Source organism: Hippichthys cyanospilos, chromosome 3 (assembly GCF_059441005.1).
Source record: "Hippichthys cyanospilos isolate Australia breed blue-spotted pipefish chromosome 3, RoL_Hcya_1.0, whole genome shotgun sequence".
NCBI lineage: Eukaryota > Metazoa > Chordata > Actinopteri > Syngnathiformes > Syngnathidae > Hippichthys > Hippichthys cyanospilos.
Window position 1 is genome coordinate 16,346,872 of NC_142371.1, and position 25,029 is coordinate 16,371,900.

At 50.4% G+C, this 25,029-nt stretch overlaps 3 protein-coding genes and 1 long non-coding RNA gene across 5 annotated transcripts; 3 read left to right on the forward strand and 1 right to left on the reverse strand.

The window, feature by feature from the left end:
• Positions 1-670: 670 nt before the first annotated feature.
• On the forward strand, positions 671-6,527 carry rpz (rapunzel). The gene is made up of 3 exons (XM_088409396.1): positions 671-786; positions 2,917-3,391; positions 4,046-6,527. The coding sequence occupies exons 1-3, from the start codon at positions 686-688 to the stop codon at positions 4,250-4,252; spliced, it is 783 nt and encodes a 260-aa protein (XP_088265522.1). The 5' UTR covers positions 671-685; the 3' UTR covers positions 4,253-6,527.
• A 1,613-nt stretch (positions 6,528-8,140) lies between these two features.
• Positions 8,141-13,758, forward strand: LOC148425929 (uncharacterized). The gene is made up of 4 exons (XM_088409393.1): positions 8,141-8,285; positions 10,561-11,057; positions 11,379-11,697; positions 12,428-13,758. The coding sequence occupies exons 2-4, from the start codon at positions 10,564-10,566 to the stop codon at positions 12,797-12,799; spliced, it is 1,185 nt and encodes a 394-aa protein (XP_088265519.1). The 5' UTR covers positions 8,141-8,285; positions 10,561-10,563; the 3' UTR covers positions 12,800-13,758.
• Positions 13,759-16,870: 3,112 nt separating this feature from the next.
• LOC148425930 (uncharacterized) lies at positions 16,871-18,506 on the reverse strand. Its single transcript, XR_015864970.1, has 2 exons — positions 17,105-18,506; positions 16,871-16,970 (listed from the first exon to the last, which is right to left on the reverse strand). It is a non-coding gene; the product is annotated as an uncharacterized LOC148425930 (long non-coding RNA).
• A 51-nt stretch (positions 18,507-18,557) lies between these two features.
• rpz5 (rapunzel 5) lies at positions 18,558-24,217 on the forward strand. Of its 2 annotated transcripts, none has more exons than XM_088409394.1 (2): positions 18,558-18,706; positions 21,820-24,217. In XM_088409394.1, exon 2 carries the CDS (start codon positions 21,855-21,857, stop codon positions 23,034-23,036), a length of 1,182 nt encoding a protein of 393 aa, XP_088265520.1. In that variant the 5' UTR covers positions 18,558-18,706; positions 21,820-21,854; the 3' UTR covers positions 23,037-24,217. The 2 variants fall into 2 exon arrangements, with proteins under 2 accessions (XP_088265520.1, XP_088265521.1); XM_088409395.1 differs by lacking the exon at positions 18,558-18,706 and adding an exon at positions 18,953-19,074.
• Positions 24,218-25,029: the final 812 nt, after the last annotated feature.

A 25,029-nucleotide genomic window follows, 5' to 3' on the forward strand; every position in this document is an offset into this window, starting at 1 on the left:
CGTCGCCATGTGGAGCGTGTTTCGGCTTCCGGTGGCGCGTGCGCCTCGTTGCTGCGCTCCTGGTCGACTGAGCGGCATTTTTCGATTAGTTTCCAGCGGAACTCGCTGTTTCTTGGGCAAAACGTGTACGGTCAGGATGTTTTTGCATAATGCGTTGGATTTTTTTTAGTTTTTACTCTGACTTGGAGCCAAGTCAGGAGTCGGTGATGCTAGGGCGCACCCGTGCACCTTTGGAGGACTTTCTTCCCTTCCGCGTCTTTTCTCCTCCGGACTTTTGTTTTATTGACTTTTTATAAGCTCTTTCGAAATGCCAAAGTGTCTCTTGGACTTCGAAATATCGTGAATGGAGAGCTTGTTGTGGTCTAAAAGTTGCCGCGGGGTTTTGGAGAGGGCGCTCACGAGTCTTCTTTTTGGAGCCGGCCTGCGCGCAGACTGGTAAACCAGTCCCGGTTTTGACTTTTTGAATGCTGGATGGAGCGGAATATGTTGAAGACAAGGGGGGGGATCGCGAGTGACGCGAGGGGCCGTTTTCGACATTTCAGCTATTTATTATGGCGTTTTGAAAAGACGCTTGGCGAAAGGGCTCTTTTTGGGTCTAAATGATGGTTTTGCGCGCTCGGGGCGCTCCGCGGACCCCAAAATGTTGGTTTATTCCGATATGTTCACCCCTACACGTGGAACGTACATGGACGTGTCCTTTGTGCAGGGATTGCTGGGAAGAAGAAGGAGCCAGTCGCTGTTGGGCCGTCGGACGGGCTCTCCAAGGTGCGAGTCAACCACTGAAAGGTAAGAAAGGAGGAGCCCTTCCGTGGCCGACGGTGCCCCAAATCGCTCGGGGTAAGCAATGGGAAACCCAGTCCGCGTCGGGTCGGCGTTGAGGCTTATTTTGGTGTCGTTTGCGGCCTTTGCAAGCGGCCGAGGAGGGCCACGCAAGGCTGCGCGTCGACGAGCAAACATGGAGGCAGGCGCGGCTAGAGGGAGCCAAAGCGGGCAGGCCCACATTGGGGCCTCGGCCCTCTCGCTAAACGGATGTTTGGGCTCCTTTAAACCCTCGGCAAGTCCGGAACGCTCTCCATTGTTGCCTTTTGGCGGCCGCCGTCGTATTTATAGCACTTGGATGGGGCCGAAGGGGGGGGCGCTTCCTTACGCTAAGCTGCCTCAGTTGGCACTGCGCTTTCATCCCGAGTGACAGAAAAGTCCCCTCGTGAATATTCATAGGGAGGAAAAAGGTCGACTGAATTTGAAATGACGACTTTCAAGGGTGACGTGTGAGCCATTTCTGTTTTAATTAGCTTAGCTTGCTGCTATGCTTATTTAGGGAGCGTTCAAGATGGCTGTCGAGTTGCTAACAGGTGACGTCATGACGCAGCTCCTCACTTCCTTGTTTGGATTTGAGACAACAATAACATTTCGATACCCTTTCCTTTGTTTAACCTCTAAATATGTCAGTGCGTATAGTTAGAAATCCCGCCAATGTCCACCTTACATGCAGGAGAAACGCGCACCTGCAACTACTCTATTTCAAACCACACACACACACACACACACTCATATATATATATATATGTATGTATGTATGTGTGTATGTGTGTGTGTGTGTGTGTGTGTTTGTCACATTCACCTAGTTTTGAAATCAGAGGGTCAAATCAAGGGTGAAATCAGCTGTTAAATGGGTACAAAATACATGCTTGGTTTTTGTTTTTGTTTTTTTCCCCCCAAAGTGTTTAAAAGTTGAAGACATTATAGCCAGAAACTTTGAAGTCAAATCAGCGTTTGGCAGGCCATCTAAAATGCTGTGGGGAGCCGGATCTGGACCCAAAAACGGCACCGAAAATGCTGCCAGCGTTTAATTCATATGAATTAGTTACTAAATAGCTGAAATTAATAGTTGTGTAAAAAACCTGCACTTAGACTATAGCTCCCATCTTGACTTGCTAAAAAATAAGTTGTACTATTCTGTACTCCCTCCTCATCAACCTCAGTCAGCAGACTAAAAAAATGGCATCCTTCTTTCTATTTTTTTTCTTTATTTTTGTCTCACTTTTTGGCGGTTAAAAAAATCATCTCATGGCTGCCCTCAAGTTTAGCTAAGCCGCCCGTTGAAAATTTGACTTACTTGACTTTGGACTTGGCATTCATTTGACGTCTTCAATAGCAACGGCGGCCGTGTGGACTTTCGGCCGTCGTCCCCCGAGCTCAGCAACTGTGTATACGACAACAAGAAAAATGTACAACTTTATTACTAGTGCTAACATGACCCAGAACGCCCAAACAATCATTTGCAAAAGCTGTCATTTGAACATCCTCGTTTTGCGCCTTCTAAAGGCCAAACTTGACCGCAGAAAGTCTAGCTGTGCTTTTGGTCCACTTGGAGGTGGTGCTGAAATCAAGAGTGAGTCGTGTGAGACACTTTGTCCCCCTCTAGTGGAATTGCGCGGCAAGACACGCACGCGCCCTAGAGCCTTTCAAAGGATGGCCGGGACGATCATGAGGGGAAAAAAAAAAAAACATGGCTCTCAGCCGGCCCACGAGGAGCTTTCGTTTGGGCCCGTAGACATGCGCCGGCAGCGGCGCGGTGCCGAAAAGAAAAAAAAAGCCGCGGCGGAACGGGAGCGGCTCCTGCTACTCACAAATCTGAAGCGCGCTTAACGTGCGACGTATTCCAACTCGTTAGGAAAAAATGCAATCGGGACTTCCCTATTGGCTCCATCCAGAAGCGCGCGTGAAGTCGAAATGCGAAGAAATGTTAAGAATGTACTTGGCTGTCGTCAGCTTGAAAAGAACGGCCCCTGGCCGCGCGCTTGAGAGAGAGAAAAAGCAAGCGGCATGTAAGGAACTTGAAGGCGGCGGGCGGTTACGGCGGACGTGACGCGACGCGACGCGACGCGCGCCCCCTCACTCTGCGTGCGTCCGCAGCATGGAAGAGGAGATCGCGGAGGAGCACGCCAAGGTGAAGCAGGGCGTGGTGAAGGTGCTGCAGTGCGTGGCCACCATCTCGTCGGCGGCGGCGGTGGTCAACCCCATCTTCGGCGTGGCGGGCTCGCTGATGCGCGTGGTCCTGCACCACATCGACGACGAGGACATCCGCACGCTCAAGCGCGAGTTCGGCTCGGTCAACCGGGCGCTGGACGAGCTGTCGCGCAAGAACCGCCAGGCGCTGGTGGCCATCCAGAAGGAGACGCTGGACGGCCAGTACGCCTCGGTGGAGGAGAACCTGAAGAACCAGTTCCGCAAGTTCATGGATCTGGTGGAGGCCAAGCCCGAGCACAGCCAGCGCAAGAGGGACGACTTTGCCCGCTGCTACGCCGACGACCTGGGCGACCAGAACCTGCACACGCTCTACGACGGCGTGGTGGGCAAGCCCAAACTCTTCAGCCGGCCCATCCTGGAGGTCGGTCCCGAGTCGCTCGCCCCTTTGATTTGGTTTTTGTTTATTACCGGACGCGAGGGCCGCTCGGCCGCGCGAGCGTTCGAAGCCGAACGTGGCGAGGACGCGGGCCCATCCTTTAAACTAGCTCCGCAGGAGAAACGGATGAGGCCGTTGCAAGGCTTTTATTTTGAAGTTCCTCCCGGAAGCATGGTCAACCCACTCGGTGGTCTTTGGTTCCCAGGGCACGAACAAAACCAACAAGCGAGTGATGACTGATGTTTTTTTCCCAATTGACACCCTCTTTTTTTTTTTTTCAAAATCAGAAATTCATTTCAGTCAATATGACGGCGGGGAGGGATGTTGCCGCGCGCGCTCTCTTGACACGTCTTTTGCTTCGTTGGCACTCCCGTTCACTCGGGATGTCAGCTACAGGGCTGTTTTTGTTTCACTCCGCACAGACTCGCTTTTTTCTTGTTTTGTTGTGGCGGCCCGCTTGGAACGACGTCATAAGTGGGGCTTTCAGTCAACAAGCCCTTTCATTTCCTAGTTCGATATCAAGCCTCAGAAATAAAGAAAAGGAATGGCGTTCAAGGCGCGGAATGTAATTTAGACGCAAATATTTAAGTGGCGACAAAACCGTGATGGAGGTCTTGTTTTTGTTTTGTTTTTGGGCAGGTGTTCCTGAAGCACTCGGGGGGCGACCGGCGCAGCATGGAGCGCCTGTGCACGCGGCTCACCTACTTGTTCTGCATCGGCCTCATCGCCCTGATGGGCTACGCCGCCGTCATCGGCGACGACGACGCGGGCCTGAGCGAGGAGTGGGCCGAGAAGATGGAGAACGTGCAGGACAGGATGCAGCAGGCGCTGCGCATGTGCCGCTGAAGGCCAAAGCGGCGCCTCCGCTCGCCTTTGGCTTCCTTCCTCCCTCCCTTCAAGCGCTGGCTGGGACTTTTCATTCCTATGCTTTTCCATGTATTCAGAATTGACCGAGTCGCAAAAAGAGGTGAGCAAAAACGTTACGTTGGTCACAATCGCTCATTCCACGCCGGGGTCCCAGTTTCACCGGTTTTAAGAGTCCAGACGTTCAATATCTGCAATTTCGTGTATTTATTGCGCTCCGGTATCGATTTAACACTTTCGTACCTGGGCTTAAAAAACGTCCCTGGCATCGAATGAGTTAAATAAGCTAACCGGATGACCGGCGGCCATTTGCGAGCCTTATTTTCGACTGGTCTTTGGAGACGAAAAAAAGTTTGCGTGTTAGCTTTTTGCCTTCTATAGCATAGGTGTTGAACTCCGGTCCCGGGGGGCCGGTATCCGCCGTGTTTTCCAACCCTCTCTCTCAAACGCGCCTGATCCGAATGATGAGGATCGTTTTCCGGACCTGCAGAGCGGAAGTGTCAAACTCCAGTCCTTGAGGGCCAACGTCCTGCATGTTTTCCGGACTCCTCGCCTCAACGCATCGGATTCAAGTCGTTAGTGAGCTCCGCAGAAGCTGGCAAATGATTCGAACGGTTCCGATTAGGTATGATTGAGAGGGAAAAAATCACAAAACACGGAGAATAGCGGCCCTCCGGGGCTGGCGTTCCGCACCTTCCTTCTATAGCGTCGGCGTCAAACTCCGGTCCTGCCGGCCGGGATCTTGCACGTTTTCTGGGTTTCTCTCCCAACCCGGATGAGTCAATTGATGAGCTTATTGGAAAATGGTCCAAATGATCAGTTTGAGAGCGAGGGTTTGAAAAAGAGCAGGGCGCCGGCCCTCCGGGACCAGAGGTCCGCATCGTCGGCAATCGGCAGAATAACAGTATGCCGATTCAACCGGAAATGCGGGCGTCTGACTAAGAAGCAGAGAAAAGTATTTGTGAGGCTAATAAATTGAACGGCGCCTCGAAGTATAAAACGAGAACAAGACTGAGATCCGTTTTCACGGGCCAGGGACATTCACGCGCGTGACAAAGAAGCAAGAAGCGTCTAAGCGACGCTCACTTGCCACATGGCTCCCTTTCAACTTCGGCAGCTTTATTTTCTCCACTAGCTAAAAAAAAAGCCAAGTCATCCCACGCGCTCCCACGGCGTTTCGAATGCACCGAGCCCACATTTGCACCTTGTCTTTAGCTTCTCCCCAAAAGCTGTGCTGAGCTTCAATCTGAAGCGATGCTGCGCATTTTCTGATCACTACAACATCCAATCTGGGGAACGATTAAATCTGGCAGTCATTGGCTTCATTATCAGTAATTACGAATGTAAAATTCAAAGCTACGTTTTTTCAGTTCTCGTCCTTCTCCGAGCGAGCCCGAGTAGCGCCCGGCCCGGCCCGGCCCGGCCCGGCCCGGCCCGCTTTGGAGAACTGAATTTGTATTGGCCCTGAAATCTGTTTCTGAAGTCTGGGACCACACGCGCTCGGCTTGTTTGGGACAAGTTCCAGCGCAAGCAAAGCCCGCAAAGCTGCTTTTTGTGTCGGGAGAAGCCACGCCGAAACAGGAAGTCATGTTACAAGAAAGAAGGCCCCGTTGCGGCGGTGGAATCCACTCGAAGTGTGCGCATAGCCCTCGTCTCAAATGGTCTTCGCAATGGTCTTCCCAGGTTGGATTTCTTCTGTAGCATTGCAGTTTTGTTTTGGCCTGAGAGTCCTTCTCATTGATTTTGGTTTCCTCTTTTGAGTTATTTTCCCAATCGCATCTAATCCTGCGCCCGTTCGAATCGGAACAGGCTGTTAATCTTCTGGCTGATAGCGAAATGTCGACTGTTTTTAGGAAACACTAAAAGCGCTTGCGCCTTTTTTCATGACACTATAGACGGCGCTTGAGCTGCAGCAACACTACTTTGGAATTTCCAAGCACGACCTTCCATATTTTGCGCATGCCGACTTTCAAAATGGGCATTAAGGCTCATGCCGACTTTATGGTCACATTTTGTCCCACGGAGACACTTTATCCCAAATGCCAAGCCACTTGAATGTGACTTTGCTTTTACGTGGCTTTCTTTTTCATATATATATATATATATATATATATTTTTTTTTTTTTCAGCCAGCTGTGCCTCGATCTTTGTTCTTTTTTTTATATACTATCATTTGTGACACATCCTATCAGTTGTTACTATTGTAAACATTATGCGGTGTAAAAAGAAGTACTAAATAAAGGGTGTCTATGTCTAACATGTTGACTTTTTTCTCTCTTGCACTTATTAAAAGCACCGCTGCAAATAAATGCGAGGCCGCGAAACGGGGGGCCATTTTGGTTTTCTGCACTACTGCCCTCATGGTTTGGATCAGAGGTCCCCGACCGCCAGTCCGTGGATCAACCGGTTCCGGGCCGCCCCCGAAATAATCATGTTTTGCCACTGAGTTCGTGTCTCCGTAAGTTTGCGCTTGTTTGATTTGATCTTTGCAATTTAGCGCCGCTTCTGGCCGCTGTTGATATTACATTGAAGCGGTCAACGTGACCGACCGGAGGAACCAAAGTGCCAACATTCACCAAGTAAAGACGCAGTCCCATTTGACAATTAAGAGATTTAACTCATGAAACATTTGATAACACGTTTACTTAATGCCGCTTCTCTGTCTTGGTTTAAAGCGCAGGGCAAGCAATCAGGTGTTCGCACCCGCCTTCACGAGAGGGGGTATTTGTGATCATCTCACCAGCCGTTTCCTCCAATTTATACGAGCCGTGGTCGCGGGTCGTGGCAGCGTTTTCACAAGACCGGCCTCGGCCTCGCCGCGGGCAGAAACGCTACCGAAACCTCACTTTTCGGGAACAGCGAATCTCACTCGTATTGCCGCATCAAAGGGGGGAGCGCTTTTCTACGCCCATTTTAAGAAAAAGGAAAAAGGCGCGTGCGAACAATATCGGCTTGCTTGCGGAACATTTTCGAATTGGACCAAATTTGGACGTAGAACGTTTTGACCAGACACCAGCGATGTGCGTCCAATCCCGAATCACATGACGGACGTGCAGTTTCTAATCATGTCCACCAGATTTTGCTGTTTATCTCAACTCCAAGCGGTCCACCTGTTTCCACGTACTGCTCAGCGCGCACTCGCGCGCGCGCGCACACACCAACACGCGCGCACACACACCCTTTATTGGTTGCATGTTGCATGATATATCGGCGTTGAAATGAGCCCGGGAAACTCCTGATTTGCCATATGGTGCCGTTTAGCGGCCCTCGTGAAAACCCCGATCAAGTGCTTCCACACGTGCGCAATCAAGTCATCTCGAAATGAGCTGATTAAACCCGCGCGTTTCTTCTGAGCGGATGTTACGGGAGTCACACAAGAACCCCAAAACATTGTCAGAAAACCAAATCGAAATATGTCAGCAGTTGACGAATGTTTCCTGGGTTAGCTGGCAGGATTTGCGTCATCATCGCGATTTATTTTTGGTGCAGGTGGGGAGGGGGGGGGGTCTCATTTGTCATTTTTGCGCATAAAATCGACTCTTCTGGTCACCAATCAAAGCATCTTTTCGGAAAGGCAAGAAGGAAATTGGTTGCGCGCAAAGAAACAAAAATCCATCCGACCTTCATAGTGTCGGCGATGGCTTAAAAATCGCCACACGCACTTAGTTGTTCATCTTTCCCGCATGCACGCGCAATCAGGAGATCTTCTTACCTTGAACGGCTTGCGTGGTTTTGCGACCCTCCGGGAGACTCCTCGAGGCGGGCCCCCCCCAAAATAAAATAAGAAAAGAGCATTGTAAAGCACGAAATCGCTCTCTGCGCGGATGAAGACGTTGTCAGGTCTCCGCGTCTTTTGCCTCCTCCTCCCCCCTCCCTCTTTGCTTTCTTTTGGACCCCTCCCCGGCGGGCCGGCCACGCCACGCCGCGCCGCGCCACGCCACGCAGCTTTCCTCGTAGGGCTCCGGCGCCACTCAACAACTTGTCCGGCGTGAGGAGAAGAAAGAAAGCCTCGGAGGTAAGAATGCGGTTCCGGCGAGGGGGAAAATGCCCGCAAGGTAAGGTGACGTCAGGTGCGTGCACGGGGGCCACTTGCGCGTAAAGGCGCGCCTCCACTGCGCAAGCTTTTCGTCCTTCTTTTTGCCAACAACGATCACATTGGATTTGATTTAGAGATGTCAAGTTTTTTTTTTCTTCCTCCCTCTCGGCCTTGGACGAATGAATCTCGCGCATGCAGTCAAGGGCACGCACACGCACACGCACGCACGCACGCACGCAAGGCGGCCTCCATTTTGTGTGTATGACATCACTACGTCTAGTCTTGTTTTATTCATGATTTTTTTTATTTACGAAAACAGCAGCGGCTGCGCTCGGCGCAGATGTGGCGGTTGACATCTAACTAAAAAAGTAGTAAGTCCATTTCCGGGCCTGGGAGCCTGGCAAACGTCAACGTCTTGTCGATGTCAAGCTAGGCCGAAGAAGAGCTTATATTTTGCAAAGCCCCCCAGGAAGGACAAAAACTTTCCCTCCCCTCTCACCGCACAGACTAGAAATAGGGCAAATTGTATATACTGTACCTAAAACTGTATCCTTTTTAACATTTACAAAAAAAAAAAAAACAATAAAAATCAACTTTGAACAACTGCTAAACTGTTACAGCGTTTATACAGGTTACAGGTTAGTCTAAAACAGGAAAAAAGGCATTAAATTTAAAAAAAAAATGCCAATCCTGATTACTGGCAATTACATTTCACGTGACAAAAACAAAGCCTGGTGTAGGGAGGCCCACACCACTGTTTGCTGCCATATTTGAACGATAAGGCAGGTGTAACACAAACGAACAATAAACTGCAAAAAGAAAAAATGCAGTGCAAATAGAGTGCACGTGATGAAAACATCATCAATTGACTTCATTTATTTTTTCCAAAAAGAGGGGAAATTGACATGGGTTGACCACATTTTGAGCATGTGTAAAAATGCTGTCGAATAGAATAGAATAGAATAGAATGCCTTTGTGTTCATTGTATATGTGGTATAAAACCACATTTCTCGGATTGGTGAACATCAACTCCTGGGTGCATAATGAAACATCAGGATTTCAACATGTCCAAAATGCACAATGGTTCCAATTTTCAATGGCAGTAAACGAGCCCGACATGGGGTAAATTTGTCATTCGTACCTCTCCCCCTCAGTTTGCAAGCATTTAGAAGGCATATTGAAATGTTTTGACAATCTCGGCAAAATTTTAGCATCTAATGTTTTTTTTGCATGCTTTTCCTTTGATATCACACGTCAAACACATCTTAAAGCTCAAGCTGGGTTCAAATTTCCCCCAGGGGTTAAAGACATAAAAAAAAAAAAAGAAATAAAAATGCAAGAGGCATATATGGTATGAATGGATATTTCATTGAGGGTGGGCTCGGTCTGCAACGCAAAGCCCAAAATGGGCGGAGTCATGACTCTGTCCGTACTCCATACTTTGTCAAAATAAGACCATGACTTTTATTTTCAAGATATAAATAAGTTGAAGGATCAATCGGCTGAGAAGTCGGTGACTTTTTGAATCCGAGCCGGCCGCTCGGGACATTTTGCAACCGGCGTGCATAAATAATGGATGCAAAGAGCGGGAGAAGCCGTTGGCAAAATGGAACAACAACAAGGTAAGAAGATGCTCCCCCCTCTCGTTGCGCTCATTTTTCTTTCGGGACTTTCTTGCTGGCCACTAGAGAATGGATTCTTTTTCTTCTGCGGTTATTTTGTTGCCGATGAAAGATCCCCAAAACACCAGCTGCTAAATACACGCTGACCTTATTCACGTCTTGTCATTGGGTTTCGCTTCTGCGGCTGAGGAGGAGAGATTTTGCCCCGAGTCGGCCGAGTAAACGGCAGGCCTCCATTTATTACTTACAGTGTTTTCCTTTCAAATGCCAAAGTGGCAAAAATGTGCGTTTGGGAGCGTAGGACCGGACGACCACCGTCACGCGGCGAGCGGAAAGTGCAGCTTCGGTAAACCAGACACTTCACTTCCCGGTCAGAAACATCCGCACCATAAAACTCATATTCAAAAGTCGCAAATGTGCCAAGCGTAGTTTCTATGCGTTCAGTTGACTATGGAACGTTTCAAACGTCTTTCGGCGGCGAAGGAAGAATCTTTCTAGCTTCTATACTATGCGCCGTATGCACAGGTCAAGATTGGGGAGCCCGTCTCAAGAAAAAGCTGTGTCGCGCACTTCACTCGCCCCGCCCTCATTTTTCCCCCCTCCCCCCTCCCGAATCTGTCCCCGTCTTGCAGAGCATGAGCAGTCCCCTGGAGAAGGCGGTGGCCCAGAAGAAGCAGGCCATCGAGGCGGCCATGGACATGTTGGAGCGCGGCGCCGAGGTCGCGGCCGGCGCGGTGGGGGAACTCTTCCCGCTGTGCGAGGCCGCCGCGCCGGTCCTGCGCCTGGTCCTGGACAACGTGCGCAGCAAGGAGGTCTTCTACGTCAAGGAGCGGTTCCTGACCGTCCGCAACAGTCTGGAACTGCTCTCGGGCCAGCTGGAGGACATCGACTGCGAGATCAAGAAGGCCCGGCTGGACTCGCGATACTTTGCCGCCGAGGAGAACCTCCGCAACCAGTTTCGCAAGTACATGGACATCATCGAGGCCAAGCCGCAGTTCCGCCAGGCCAAGACCAAAGTCTTCCTGGAGCATTTCGACAGCACCGGCGGAGAGAAGAACTTATTTGTGCTCTACCACGCGCTCGTGGGGGACAGCGGCTTCGGCGAGTCCGTCTTGGACGTGGTGGAAAGGTGCGCTCCCAAATCCACAAGAGCAAAAGTTTGCTCACATTTCCGTTGCAACTCGCTTCAACTGCGACTTTGTTGCCTTTCCAACATGGGAAAAAAGATCTTGCACCGGGTTTTCCGGGCAAGAAAAAAATTCTTACCTCATTGGCAGATTTTTTTGCTTAAAACAAGAAAATTGGCCGAATTTGGGGGGGAATTTGTCTTTGGTCTGGCACTTTCTTGCAGTGTATTTTTTTCCTTTTAAACCAAAAAATAGAATGGGTTATTTTTTGTGGCGCCGTCTTGGAATTTATTTGTAAAATAGTCCAAACGCGATGCGTTCAGGTACGTCTCCCGAAGCCGCCGCCTCCTGGAGGACTTTTGCGTGCGCATGAAGGAGCTCCTCTGCCTGGGCCTCATCGCTCTGCTGGGACACGCGGCCCTCACCCAAACCCCGCAGGAAGAGCAGGACAAAATGGCCGAGTGGAGCCGCAGGATGGACGAGATGGAGCGGCGGATGAAAGGCGCCGTTCGGGCCTGCGTGGACGCCTTCCCGGAGCAGGCCAAGCTGGACGCCCAGCACCTCCTCCAGGAGGCGCCGAGCGAGAACCTGCAGGAGAGCAGCCAGCGGGTCCTGGACTTCCTGGTCAAGAAGTACGACTGGGTGAGTATGGACTAAGGATGCGGAGGCGGCCACTTGGTCGGCCCTCGCGGACGCCCCTTTTTGCAGACGGGCCGACGAATGCCGGGGATGCAAAAAAAAAAAAGTATGAAGTGCGATTTTCATCCGTTGTTGTAACCACGCCTCCTTTTGCTGACTTAAATATTATTTAACGGACTTGCATGATTAAAGACGTTTTTAGTAAGTCCCACCTTCAATACTTTGTTTAACTTGTAGTGTATGTGACGGAAGAAATTTAGACAAATGTTAATGAAGCTGTCTTCTATAGTTGTAGGGCAGGCACTTATGGGAATCCATCACTTGAATGATAATGCCATCCAGCGGACATGATTGGTAATTGCACCCTTGTCCCAGAAATACACCGACTGACTGACGGAAGGAGGATCGCTGTTTCGTCCGGCTTGAAAAATGACGGAGCGATGATGATGGAAAGGGGGCGGGGCTCCGGCGAGCGCCGGACCGACAAAAATTGTCGGCCACCTTCGCCAGAGAGACGTATGCACGTTTAAGCATTCGTTAAGCCAAACGTTCGAGCATGACTAAAAAGGCGCGCGCATCATTCTTATGACTGAAGCTATCGAAAGCTCCTCCCTCCCGCGGTCCCTTCTGAAGGTTTCTCCTTTTCGCCAAACGGGGTCCTTGACTTTTTCCTTCCCCTTCTCGGAACGGTTCAACCCGCACGGGCCTCTTTGACAGCCATCTCACCCCGCAGGTGAGCTGGTCGGTGCGCCTCATCAACCACTCGGGGAGCACCTACCGCAACTGGAGGGCCGGCGAGCGCTTCCACCGCGTGGCCGGGCGCAACTGCTTCGAGGTCCTGCAGGTCAACAACGTGGACCTGGTGGCGTCCTTCAGTAGCAGCCCGCGGCCCGTGCCCAGGGAGGCCGTCCTGGGGGCCATGGAGGGCGCCGCCCGCAAGGGGAACGCCCCGGCCGCGGCCGACGTCCTGGAGAAGCTGTTGAGCGGCTTTGTGGTTCACGCCGTCAGCCGCCACAAGGAGTCGGCGGCGGCCTGGAGCTTCCCGCCGGATTGCCACTACTGGGAGAGGCACAAGAACGTGGCCGTCTGCGTGCATGCCGACTGAAACTCGGGGATTCCGACCCGCTTCGGACTGCCCAAACCCTATCCGCTGACCCTACCCCCATCTAAGCTTTTGGTCCTAGTTGGACCATCCCACCAAACATAACCCTAAAAACCCTAACCCTTCACTAGAAACCGAACCCTAACCTAATCTTTACTCCCATATATCACCTTCTAAACCAGAGAGCTACATTTATATAGCACTATATATCACGTACCCCTTCATTTTCCTGAGGAGAAGAGAAGGAGCAGTAGGATCTCCACAAAAAATGGTGCCCCTCCCCCCCCCCCCAACATGAACTCTCTCTTGCAAATCCTTTCCCATAAAAATCATTTCAAAATCCTCGAATCAGCACTCATCTCAACACCGTAATCCCAATTTGAACCCTTATCATGAAAGTCCCTTCAAATTCCAAACCCTCTAAGCATCACTAACGTTAACCCCCAATCTAATAAACTTTAACCCTGCGTCCGCCAAACTGTAAGCGAGGGTGACCCGACCGGGCATTCTGGTTTCGCACCGGGAATCCCAGCAGATATCGTCCCGTTTCCTCCCAATTTTTGAAGGCCGCGTTTGGTTTTTAGTCCGGTGATTTGGGCCATGTTTATGTCAGTCAGGCAGTTGTCATAGCGATTGGTAAGATCAAGCGATTAAATAGAAATGTTACGCCTTTCCTTTCGCATCCACGCTCCCGGTTTACCCGGGCATACCGTACTTCCTGTTTGCGTATCTACGGATCGTGGGAAACGTAGCCCGATCGAAGCCAGCCGAGCGTTTCCGGCGGCGTGTTTCCCAAGAATCGTAAGCATTGAATTGCAAGATTTGATTTAGTCTTTCATTTTCCTGATTTTTCATTTCCGAATCTGCTCACGCTACCTCAAACCCTTGTCATAACCCAAAGCCAAGCCAAGCCAAGCCAAGCCAAGCCAAGCCAAGCCAAGCCAAGCCAAGCCGTCGTTTCACTTTGAAGACGCGAGAATATAATGGTCTCCGAATGCGCTTTTCTATTTCCGGATCGATGTGTCAACAGCGTGAATAAAGTGAGCGCGCGGCGAGAAGCGAGCGCGTTTCGCCCGCCGCCTGCGGGCCGGTCGTTGACGGGCGGGGGCGAGCCTTTAATTTGATCGGCCGCCGCTTTCCGCCGGCGCAAATGTGATTGACGCCGCGGCGTTAGCATCTGCGGCCGCTAATTGAATTCCCCTTTGCGCCCGAGTCAGCGTTTCCCCGCACCGCAGCGCTAAAGTCCCCCCGCGGCGCAGAACGCTGGCAAAGTGCTTAGCTTAGCATGTGGAGCCTTCATTTGGCACGCGCTGGCCAGCTGTAAAATGGATGCTGACCACAAAAAGCATTACGATATCGCGTATGATATTTTGTCATGTACATTATGTTACGTTATATTATATTATATTATATTATATTATATTATATTATATTATATTATATCGCCTTTACACACAAACTCCTAAGTGCATCTTGAACTCGAGCTATAAACATGCCAAGCCACTAGGCGGCAGTAAAGGTGTTTTTACAACTTTACTTTCAAAAACGCAATTTACATTAAGGCTAGCTCTCATTTTGCAGCGATGGGAATTTCAGGAAGACAAAAGCCTGTCCCACTTTGGCCTTGGCCACACACAGGTGCTCCCGCTCAAGCGGCTTCATGAGCTTCATTGGACTGCAGCTAGAAAACAAGGGGCAAAACGGGGCGGGCTTTTGACTCTCTGGACCTGCTTTTCTCCGTTATTGTGCAAGAAACAACCGACGCCTGCAACAAAAGTCCAATCAAAAGCAAAAGCCAAAAAGAAGAAGCCGAGCGGAAGGATCAAGGAAGCGCGAGCGCATTGCTGTGCGGTTTGGCGTCGGACGCCGAGCAGGTGAGAAAGTCAACAAAGCCGCTCGCTCTACGAAGTGGACTTCAGTTTTATTCGTCCTACGCGCGTTCGAAAAGATCCGGCTTCGTGCGGAAAGCAGACATTTCTTCTGCCCTTTCAGGTGACGCGGCGGCGCGAGGCAAATTGATGAGCGGCTGCGGCCTCGGGCCAAAGCTAGCAAATATTGATCGGAGTCGGAGACGCTCCTTGCTTTGCTCGCCCTCGTTCACGAGGCTCCGGCGCCGCCATGGCAACGCTTGAAGCGCGCGATCGACAAGTGCGAGCAAACGAGCGGGCTGGCCGAAGGGACCAAAACATCTTTGAAGATGTCAAAGGTTTTCGGTCCACGTTGTAATGTCAAATAACGGACTTGCGAGGGGCCAAAGTGTAGCTTGGGCAATCGGCAGGTAGAGGGCGCTATCAACTCAGCACAAAAAGCCTTCACTTGCAAACGGGGCTTCACGTGAAAAGATTTGCTCTTGAAGACAAGCGGCGAGCCGCTCAGACCTCGGTAGAAACATGACAGAAAGTCTCCGACTGCTGGAGCACGTTCAGGCCAATATCAATATTTCATGCGCAAAATGAAAGAGCGGATCGATGCTAGGCTCCCGAGCATCCGGACTCACGCAATTGAAGAAAGTGCCTTCCTCTTAGAGGGGAGAGGGCCCCCTGCCGGTGACAAACTTCCGACCGGAACCCTGTCTTTTTTTTTTGTTTAATTGCAGTAACGCCAATACAAAGTACGACACAAGAACTCTGAACAACAACCCCTAGTGTAAGGGGGAATAAGTATTTCCAATGAATGTGTGCTCATCTCTGTCATCCAAATAAATGCATACAGTCGGAATAGTTAAAGGAGGAATCAGTATGCTTCCTTTGTTTCAAGGTAACCATGGCAACACTCGTCATTATACACACGCACACAAATGTGCGCACACAGAGAAAAAGAGCGTGAGAAAGAGGAAGTGAAGGAGAGCGAAGCGGGCCAGGACCTCCGCTGGGACGATTGTCTGTCCTATTCAGCCAATCAGATGCGAGCGCGCAATTACTCATCGGGCGGGCCCGGGGGTGAATTCCATCGAGCGCATCGACATGTTTTTTGTCCAAATAATGTCGTCGTTTCTCTGTTGAGTCTGCGGAGGTCTTTGGTTTGGTTCCGGTTCCAGCCTTCCTATGTGCGGTTTGCCTATTCACCCCATGCCCGCGCGGGTTTTCTTCCGGCGCTCCGGTTTGCCCCCAAATTCCCTAAAAACGTGCATTGGAGGTGTATTGAACACTCCAAATTGCCCTGCGATTGGCGGGACTCTGACGAACGCCGGAGCAGCAAAAAATGTAAATTGCCCACCTCCCATGACGACGTCACCCTCCCGGCATTTCATTGTGCGTCTAATTTTCTGACTTTGTCCTCGCCATCGATGTCCTCCGCATCTCGTTTGAGTAAAAGAACAAGCGAGGAGCAAAATTGGATTGCAAGAAAGTGGGCGCGGCGGCGGGGAATCGATAGCGCCTCCCCCCCGGCCCTTTTATCTCTTTCCTCTCCTGTCGCTGCGTATTGACCCGAACCGGTGACGGATGAGTACCGGTCTTCCCCTCGCCCTCCGTTGACCCCTACAGGCCCAAAGCGTCACTGCACGCGCAAGGCCAGGAAACATCTGCGGGGAAATCCTCTCGTCAATCCGGAGCTTTCTCCTCAACGGCCGACCCGTTTATCGTGAGGGCAGACGTTCCAAAAATGCAGCGGTGACGGAGAGCCGCCCGCGCATCCTTCTGCATCCTTCTGCGTCCTTCTCCGGTCTTTCGGTCGGATTCACTTCGCGTTTGCTTCTTTTTAGTTTCAGCGTGACGCTAAATTGGAAGATTGTGGGGAGCTTGAATCAAACTTTTGTTTGATTGCTTGTCGCGACTTCCTCAACTAACAATTTGTGAACGTTTTAGTACTCATCTCGCTTTTCTCTTTTTTATTGTTAATTCGCTTATTATAGGGCAAACAAAACACCCGTCGGAGGGTTTGGTTTTCTTTTTTTGGCCACAAACCTGTTTTGCCAGACCGGCATTAGCAGCAGTAAAATCATATTTGCGTTTGATGGCTTCGTACTTACCTTGCGGCGCTTGTTTGTACAGATCTTTTGTATTGCTACAGGACATCTCCAAATGTGCTTTGTTTGACATGAGGGCCTTGCACACATGAAATAAATACAACAACTGGAAATGGTTCACAGTTCAATATATTTTTTAAATCCATCATGGGCTTAGTCAAGATGCAGGGAATGCTCCACGGTTCCATAAAACTTGAAGGATTCTGCCTGAAAGCAGAACAAAAAAAAGAAGCAATATTTTTGCAATTTTGTTCTAATGTATCTGGGTTTCTCTTCATATATCTCAAGCTGAATTTCAAAACCTATGCCTAAGATTATGAATCCACGATGGTCCTCTTCACCTTCGCAACTGACAGCCAGCGCGGAAGAAATCAAGCGCAAGAAAACGGCCAGTATCAAGAGTTCTTTTCCACTTGCGCTGACAAAGCTTGGCCAGCAAGGGCGCTGTTGGAACCACCGAGCGGAGCGCTTTGCAGCGGGCGGGAAACGTCAGCCGCCGGCCAAGGTCATAGAGATAAAAGCCAGACAACGGTCGGCGTCACTCCAACCAAGCGGAGCGCCTTCGCCGTCTGCCTCGGCGACCGCTTGTTTCATCGGTCGCGGGTGAAAAAAGAAGAAAAAACAAGTTTGAGGCAATGACACGGTCCGCCCCCCTCACTGTGGGGGATATGTTCCAAATCCACAAGCGATAGGTGAAAATTTGGCGTCCAGAGATACTCGTGAAAATGTGCACTTGATTGATAACTTTAGAAAGCCATCAAGAAATGGCTTCATCCCTCCCTCCCTCTCTTCCAACCCACGTCGCAGTCCAAAGGCGTCGCGACGCGTGACGCGCTTCGGCGGAGACAAACGGGGCCTTTCATCGGGCCGCGGCGCCGCCGCGCGCGACCGAGCGATTCTTCCGGCCGCCGATGGCCCGCCCTGGCTAATTTATGCCTTTGAACGGCGGCGCGCTCGGAGGCTCGAGTTGGCGGGAGAGGGCGCGGTCGCCGTGGCGACCAGCTCCCGGCCACAACAAGGACGGTTTTGTCTTGGGGACGACCGCTTCCAGCGGCCCCCTTTTCACTCCCCCTACCTAACACGCACACAAATCTAAGATTTTTTTTCTATCCTAGTGGGGACATCCCATGGCCCTAGCTTCCCACCCTAACCTTGACCGTCGCACCGGACCGCCTGAGCCATAGGTGTCGGAATCGGGTCCTGGGGGGCCGGTATCCTGCAGGTTTTCAAAGCTTCTCTGGCAAACGCACCTGATGCAAATGCTCGGGATCGTCTTCAAGCTCCCGCAGAGCTCGCTAATTAAATCATCGTTCGTATCGGGTGCGTTGGGGAGAGAAAAGCGGGAAACGGGCGGGATAGCGGCCCTCCGGGACCGGAATTCCACCGCCGTGGCCTACCCGGAACCCCGAGATGAACCCAAATTCTATTCGAGCCGACGGTGCGAAAGCAAGCCTCAAAAAGACCTCTGAACTTGCGGGGTCCCCATCGAGAAATTTCCCCCCATCCGTGCAGCAAAAACCAAAGCGCCTATGCAAAGACACGCGCTCCGTTATTTTCCTTTTGGCTTGAAAAAATTCTGTAAAGTCGAGCTGAAAAATATTCCTGCGTTACAGAAAGCGTTTTTCTGTTCCTTCCTCGCACAGACAAAAGCACAGACAGACGCAGCTCGTTCCTGCACGGGAGGAGTGTTTACAAAATGCTAGTGCTTTTTTTGTTTGTTTTCCCAGGGTGCCTCGCGATCCATCCACCCGTCTGGAATGCCGGGAAGGGATGGAGGAGTTCCACGGGGGGTGTGGCGAGACACGCCGGGGGTTGAGACAGAGAAAGAGATGGCGAGCGAGCGAGCGAGAGAGAGAGAGAGCATAAAGGCATGGATGGGGCCGGCAGAGGCTGGCACTCGCATTCCTGCTCGGATTACTCAACAAGTTGGGGACGCTCTCAAGGTGAGCTCCGCTTCAATTCTCTATAACTTCCCAAAGAAAAGCCAAATCGAAAAAGCGGTTCTTTTTTTCTGTTTTAGACTAACCCTTAACTTGTGCAAACATTGTAAAAAGTAGTTAACAGTTGAAGGTGAACTTATATTGCTTTAAGGTAATAAAGGATACAGTTTTAGGTAGAATCATACAATTGTTTTGATGACATTTTTTGTATTCAATGAGTGGGGTTGGGGGGGGTTCTCTTTCCCGCTTAATCCTTGCCTAGCTTCAAAGCGCTTTTTTTAGACAACAAAAGAAAACGTGAAAAAGAAAGCCGTCAAAGCTTGCAGTCGAAGATTTGAGCGTCAGCCGATGCTTCAGCTAACACATTAAAGGTAAACAAAAATGCTGGCCCGTAAAATCTATCAAAAATTGAAACCAAAAGAATTCAAGCCTTTTTTTTTTGCTCCCCAATGGATTTTGATGATTTAGACAAGATTTGAATGCATTTTTGGCTTTCGATCCTCATTACATAAGACGCAAGAGCACCTTTAGGTGAAGAAAAAAAAAAGGGTGGGGGCAGCGCGCATTTCAAGCACTTTTACAAGAAGTCAAATAGAATGAAAGACTTATTGTCGGAAGCTCAAGTTGAAGATTTGCGTGTCAGCCTAGTCAACTGCGGAACTAATGGTCGACGCTTGACCTAACAAACACATTAACACTTTCAGCGCCAGGCATAATCTGAAAAGGCAACCTCCCGGAGCAGCGCTTCTCAAGCGGGAAATCATTTGGGTGTTTTGGAACTGATTAAGGATCTCTTTTTTTTTTGTGCCTCGTTTGGCTTCGTCTTATTTTAGCGCCGCTTCTGGCCGCTCTTGGTAGTGCGCCGTCAGTCTACCTGGACACAAGCCACAGGGAGGGACAGAAAGTGGCTTATTAAGCCCAAAAATATGTATTTGTGTTCATTTCATTTGATATTAAATGATGAAAGTATAGCCATACCTGCCCGTCGCATTTGAAAAAAAAGTGAAGTTTATTGTGGTCGAAAGTGAACTGGGCAGAATGAAAGAAAGGCAAAGAAAGGTCAACTTGCTTTCCGTCTCCTGGTCCTTTCTTTGCGACGCCATCTTGTAAGCAGAAAAGAAAGTCAAAGGGAAGCGATGAAGTTGCTTGCGGAGTGGTTCGCGTGATGCGGAATGCGCCAGTCAAGCGCAACACCAATCGATTGCCCGGCGTGTCGGTGGGAGGGGCTTTTTTTTTTTTTTTTTTGCTCGAAAATCAGGCTGAAGCTTGGAGCGCTGTCATCCATCCATGCGGAGGAGTGACGGCCATTTGTCGTTTGCTTGCAAGCGGAAGGAAAAGAAAAGAGCCGCGACTCCTCGTGCCCGCTGGACTTTTAAAAGGACATTTGAATGCAGTTCAAAAGGGCAGACCTGCAGCATGTTTGTGTCCTAAACAAGATCCAAAATGGCGCCCGCTTCATCGCACGAAAGTGAATGTCATTTAGAAACGCGATGGGCATTCATAAATTCTTTTCCCAAGTTTTGCCCCGGTGACATTCGGGCCCCTGACTGCGAATGTATTTTTACTTATTACGTAGAATGGAACATTTTACAAAACATATTAGAATTGATGGAAGAGTCGTGAGTACATTCACGATTTAGCATCAAATAAAATGAGCACAAATATATATTTCTATCAACCCAAAAGATTTCAGGGACGGCTGCAGTCAGGCCACGGACCCGCTTTGAGAACCGCTGATGAAGATTACCAAAAAGAGAGAAGACGATAACAAATTTAAAATTGAACTTAATAGGAAAAAAATCAAACTAAAAAAAGAACAAAAAATCCCTATGAGCCTGCCTATTTCTTATTTTCTTATTTTTCAGCTTTCACAATTGGATGTGCATCATAACAGGTCTCCAAAACACACACGCATACACAGGCGCTGTGAAACGTACGCTGCAAATGCGCGCGTGCGTGTAGCGTGAGATTACAGGGTTGCGCAAACGCGCTTGGGCCCGAGGCCTTTGGTGACGGCGGTTCGGGCGTGCCTTTTTTTTTCCCCCGGCCTCATCGGGGAGCCGGAGCTCAAGTGAGCTCATCTCCCCGCCGTCTTTTGTCAAAATCCCCCACCTAGTTGACCTCCCTCGGCTTACGACGTACGCGCGCGCGCGCGCGCTGGCTCGCCGCCAGCATTACGAGTCCAGCATTACGCCATTGCGCGCGCGCGTGAGAATTCCTGCACGGCTATACTCGCGGGAACCGCTTTGACTTATCCACCCATCGGGTGAGGACATTTAGGAGAAGTGAGGACATTCGGGCCGGTCCTCACTTGTTCGGACCTCTTTTTGAGGGTCAAAACTTGACTTTGGAGTAGAGGTATGAATTGGGGTTAGGAGCTGGGAAATGCATTCTGCCAACGTATGTCATCTCAGGTCCAGCTGTACAAACACGTGCGCGTGCGGGCGCGCTTGCCGAGGGTGCGGACGCGGCCCGGCGCAGGTTGCGCATGTCCGGACAAGTCCGGGTTGTCGGCGCTCCACTTTGCTGAGCTTTCCTTGTGGAAAAGCCAGCGCATATTCGCGTGCGGAATCTTAACGAGCAAGTCCATTTTTCCCCCGTTGTCAGAAAACAAGCAAGCTTGTTGAGAATCTCGGCTCATTTCTCTCCGGCTGTGACTCGGCAGCCGCGCCGAAAATGTTTCCCGTATGTGAAACCCCCTTATCGTCGTCAGACATTAAACGTGACGCGTTTGAATTTAATGGTTTAACGCCATCACGACGCAATGGCAAAAAGCCTTTTCTGCGAAAAACCCGGCGTACGGGAAGTCCCGAATTTACAAACGCGTGGCGGTCCCGCGCCGGGTACGTAAGCCGCGCATAAGTCCGATTAACCCGCTAAAGTGGGACTTTACGTCCAAGTGCTTTGTATGAAAAATGCAGCCGGCGGTCCGGAAAGTAACGAGTCGCCTTTACGTTCGGGCGATCCGACGACTCCGTTACTTTTGGGCGCGACCGCAACCAAGGGCTTTTCTAGAGAGACGTCGCCAATGCCCGCCGTCGTGCCGCCGGCAGACGACGGAGACGCCCGGCGCACAGCCTTCACCCTAAAGGCCCTCCCTCTCGCTGTCCTTTCAGGCGGAATCGCGTGGCGGGCGTGAAATCGCGCAAGCATGAACGGCGTGGCCGACTGGCTGGCGGACAACAAGGACAAGATCGAGAAAGGCTTGGACATCATGGGCCAGGCGGCGGAGGTCCTGGCCTCCACGGTGGGCCAGCTGCACCCCATCCTGGAGGCGGTGTTCGTGGCCTCGGCCGAGATCCTCAGCAACCCGGAGGGCAAGGAGGCCGTCTACCTCAGCCAGAAGATCGAGCAGGTCAGCCTGAAGCTGGCGGGCGTCCAGAACGACATGGAGCAAATCGCGCTGGAGCTGCAGAGGGCGAGCGTGAACAAGCAGAACGTGGACCGCGAGGCTCACATCCTGGGCCAGTACGACAAGTTCCAGGAGTTCGTCAACGCCAAGCCCGGCATGAAGGAGAAGAAGAGGGAGAAGTTCATCAAGTATTACGAGAACACGGAGGGCGACTTGAACCTGGACGCCCTGTACAACGCCGTGATGGGCGAGAACGCGGCGGGCCGGCCCGTGCTGGACACGGTGGTGGCCACGGAGCAGAGGAGCCGGCGGGCGGTGGAGGACTTCTGCGCCCGGCTCAAGAAGCTCTTTGTGATGGGCCTGATCGCCGTCATGGGCTACGCCGCCCTCAAGGAAGGCGCGGTGGAATCGGGCCTGAGCGCCAAGTGGCAGGAGCGCATGGAGGCGGTGGAGAAGCGCATGAAGGCGGCGGCGGACCACTGCGCCGAGACCTTCGCCGACCAGGCCAAGCTGGACCTGGAGGAGGCGTTGAAGGAGCAGGAGTGCGCCGTGAGCGAGGACTTCACCGGCCGGCTGCTGTCCGCGTTGGTCAAGAAGTACGACTGGGTCAAGTGGTCGGTGCGCGCCTTCAACCGCCGCGAGCGCATCTTCTTCTACAACTGGCTGGCCGGCCGCAAGTTCCACGGCAGCGGCGGGGCCAACTGGTTTGAGCTGACCACGGGCAACAACGTCAAGGTGGTGGTGTCCTTCTGCGTGGAGCCGCCGCCCATCGACAAGACGCGCATCTACCAGCAGATCGAGCAGCAGAGGCTGAAGGGCAACATGATGGCCGTGGCCCTCACGCTCAACCGCTGCTTCCCCGACTGCCTGGTGCACGCCGTCAGCCACTACAAGGAGGTGGTGGAGTCCAACAACTTCAGCGTGGAGTCCTACTACTACGGCAGGCACAAGCGGGCCTTCCTCTGCATCCACCCGCAGTAGAAGCGCCGTCTCCTCCCGCAGTAGAAGCGCCGTCTCCTCCCGCAGTAGAAGCGCCGTCTCCTCCCGCAGTAGAAGCGCCGTCTCCTCCCGCAGTAGAAGCGCCGTCTCCTCCCTGGGAACGCCGAGCCTCGCCCGACGCTTCTGATTTCTTCAAAAAAATATTGAAAAATCAAAAGTGTTTGACGAGGCTGCGTTGTTCCGTCGGTACAAAATGGACTCTTAAGCACTATGTGGTCCTTTTTTTCATCTCACACAATTTGGCGCTGCAAATTTCAATGAATGGGGACATGACTTGGGAAATGCTAGCAGATGAGCCTTTCGGTGACTTAATTGAGTGGCTTAGCCTGGACTCCCATAATGCAAAGTTCTTGCTATGCAGTGCGGGACTTGTCGTTGACAAAAGGCTTGGAACTAATTTGGTGTCGTGCGTAACATTCATCTGCATATTCCCGCCTGCGAAATCTGCAGCATTGAATAGCTGTTCAAATTTGTTTTGTTTTCCCCTCACAAAATAAATTCTTTCAAACTTAACAGCCTTGGAATATAAATATTCATTTTGCTGATGCCAATGAACATTTTGAGGGGTTGACAGTAAAAAGTGTCTCATGTTGTTGGCGATAATAAAGGCAGATGAGTGAAAAATCCCCAGATATGCCAATGAACATTTTGAGGGGTTGACAGTAAAAAGTGTTTCATGTTGTTGGCGATAATAAAGGCAGATGAGTGAAAAATCCCCAGACACTTGGGGGTTTATGGTCGGACATTTCCAATTCGAGCGCCAGTCTCTTGTGATCTTGCAAAAGATGTTTAGCTTAGCAAACATAGCCACGTGGAAGCTAGCCAGGCTAGGCTTCCTGTTTACTTCAACAACACTCACGCCGCGGAATTCCTAGAAGAAGAAGATACCAAAGAGAATAGGCCCATGCTTTTATTGTCACAGCGCGGGACCCCCATTGAATTTCCAACCCAATCCCACATGCTTGAGTCACTGTGATGTTTGCTTTCTTGTCGGTCTTCTAAACGTTGCCCTTTTTTTTAATTGATTTTTTTTTTATTTGCAGGTACACCTTTCTAGAATGTAGAAAATATCAAATAAAGAATGTAATGTACAGAACCTGTGTAAAAGAAATCCTATACATCAAGACATTCCATTAAAATTATCCTGATGTTTCAAAACACAACATTGATTTGTCAGTTATTTTCCAAAAAAAAAACTCAAGTGCCATACTTTTTTTGTTTTTTAGAAAGTGTTTCCTAGTTCATAGAAAGCTTTTTAAAAATTTGACTATGAGTTGCATCTTCATAAAAAGTTTAGATATTTGAATCTCAATTGAACCTCTTCGAAAGGAATTTAAACGTCTTTTTTTTTGGGGGGGGGGGGGGGTAATAGTTGTTTGATTGCTGTCTCTTGCAACAGTGGGAACTTTTTTTTTTCATAAAAATATTTATAAAAATCATAAATACGTATCATTAGTCAAATATTGTTTATTGTAATGTAATGTTTACGTCACGTTTATTTATTAACTTTGTCACTTTTGGTCCTCCGTAGTAAGGAGGAGTCCAACGTGTCCTTCAGGACGCCGCCATTTGCTTTCACGCTTTCAAGCCTGTGTGTTTACTGTGTCAACAGTCCCTATTCTTGATTCTTACCTCAAGGCTTTGAGCGTACTCATTCCTATTTCTGATATCCTCCCATAAAACAGGGATGGGCCGTTTGCTAAACCCAAAGCTAGATGACAAATATCTAAATCTTAACAAGAAAATGCTAGAATGATGCAATAAGCGTTTTGTTTTTTGTTTTTTTTTGCGGGACTTTTTGCAGTGTATTTACTGTTTTGTGAGGTGTCCTATTTACCGCAGCATTATGTGTTTGTATTATGTGGTAATATGAAGACAGAGATGGTTCCCTGCCCTGCCCTGCCCTGCCCGGTAATGTTTGCAGGCTACTTTATACTCCGCGGATCATCATTTCAGACAAACATTCGTATGAGTG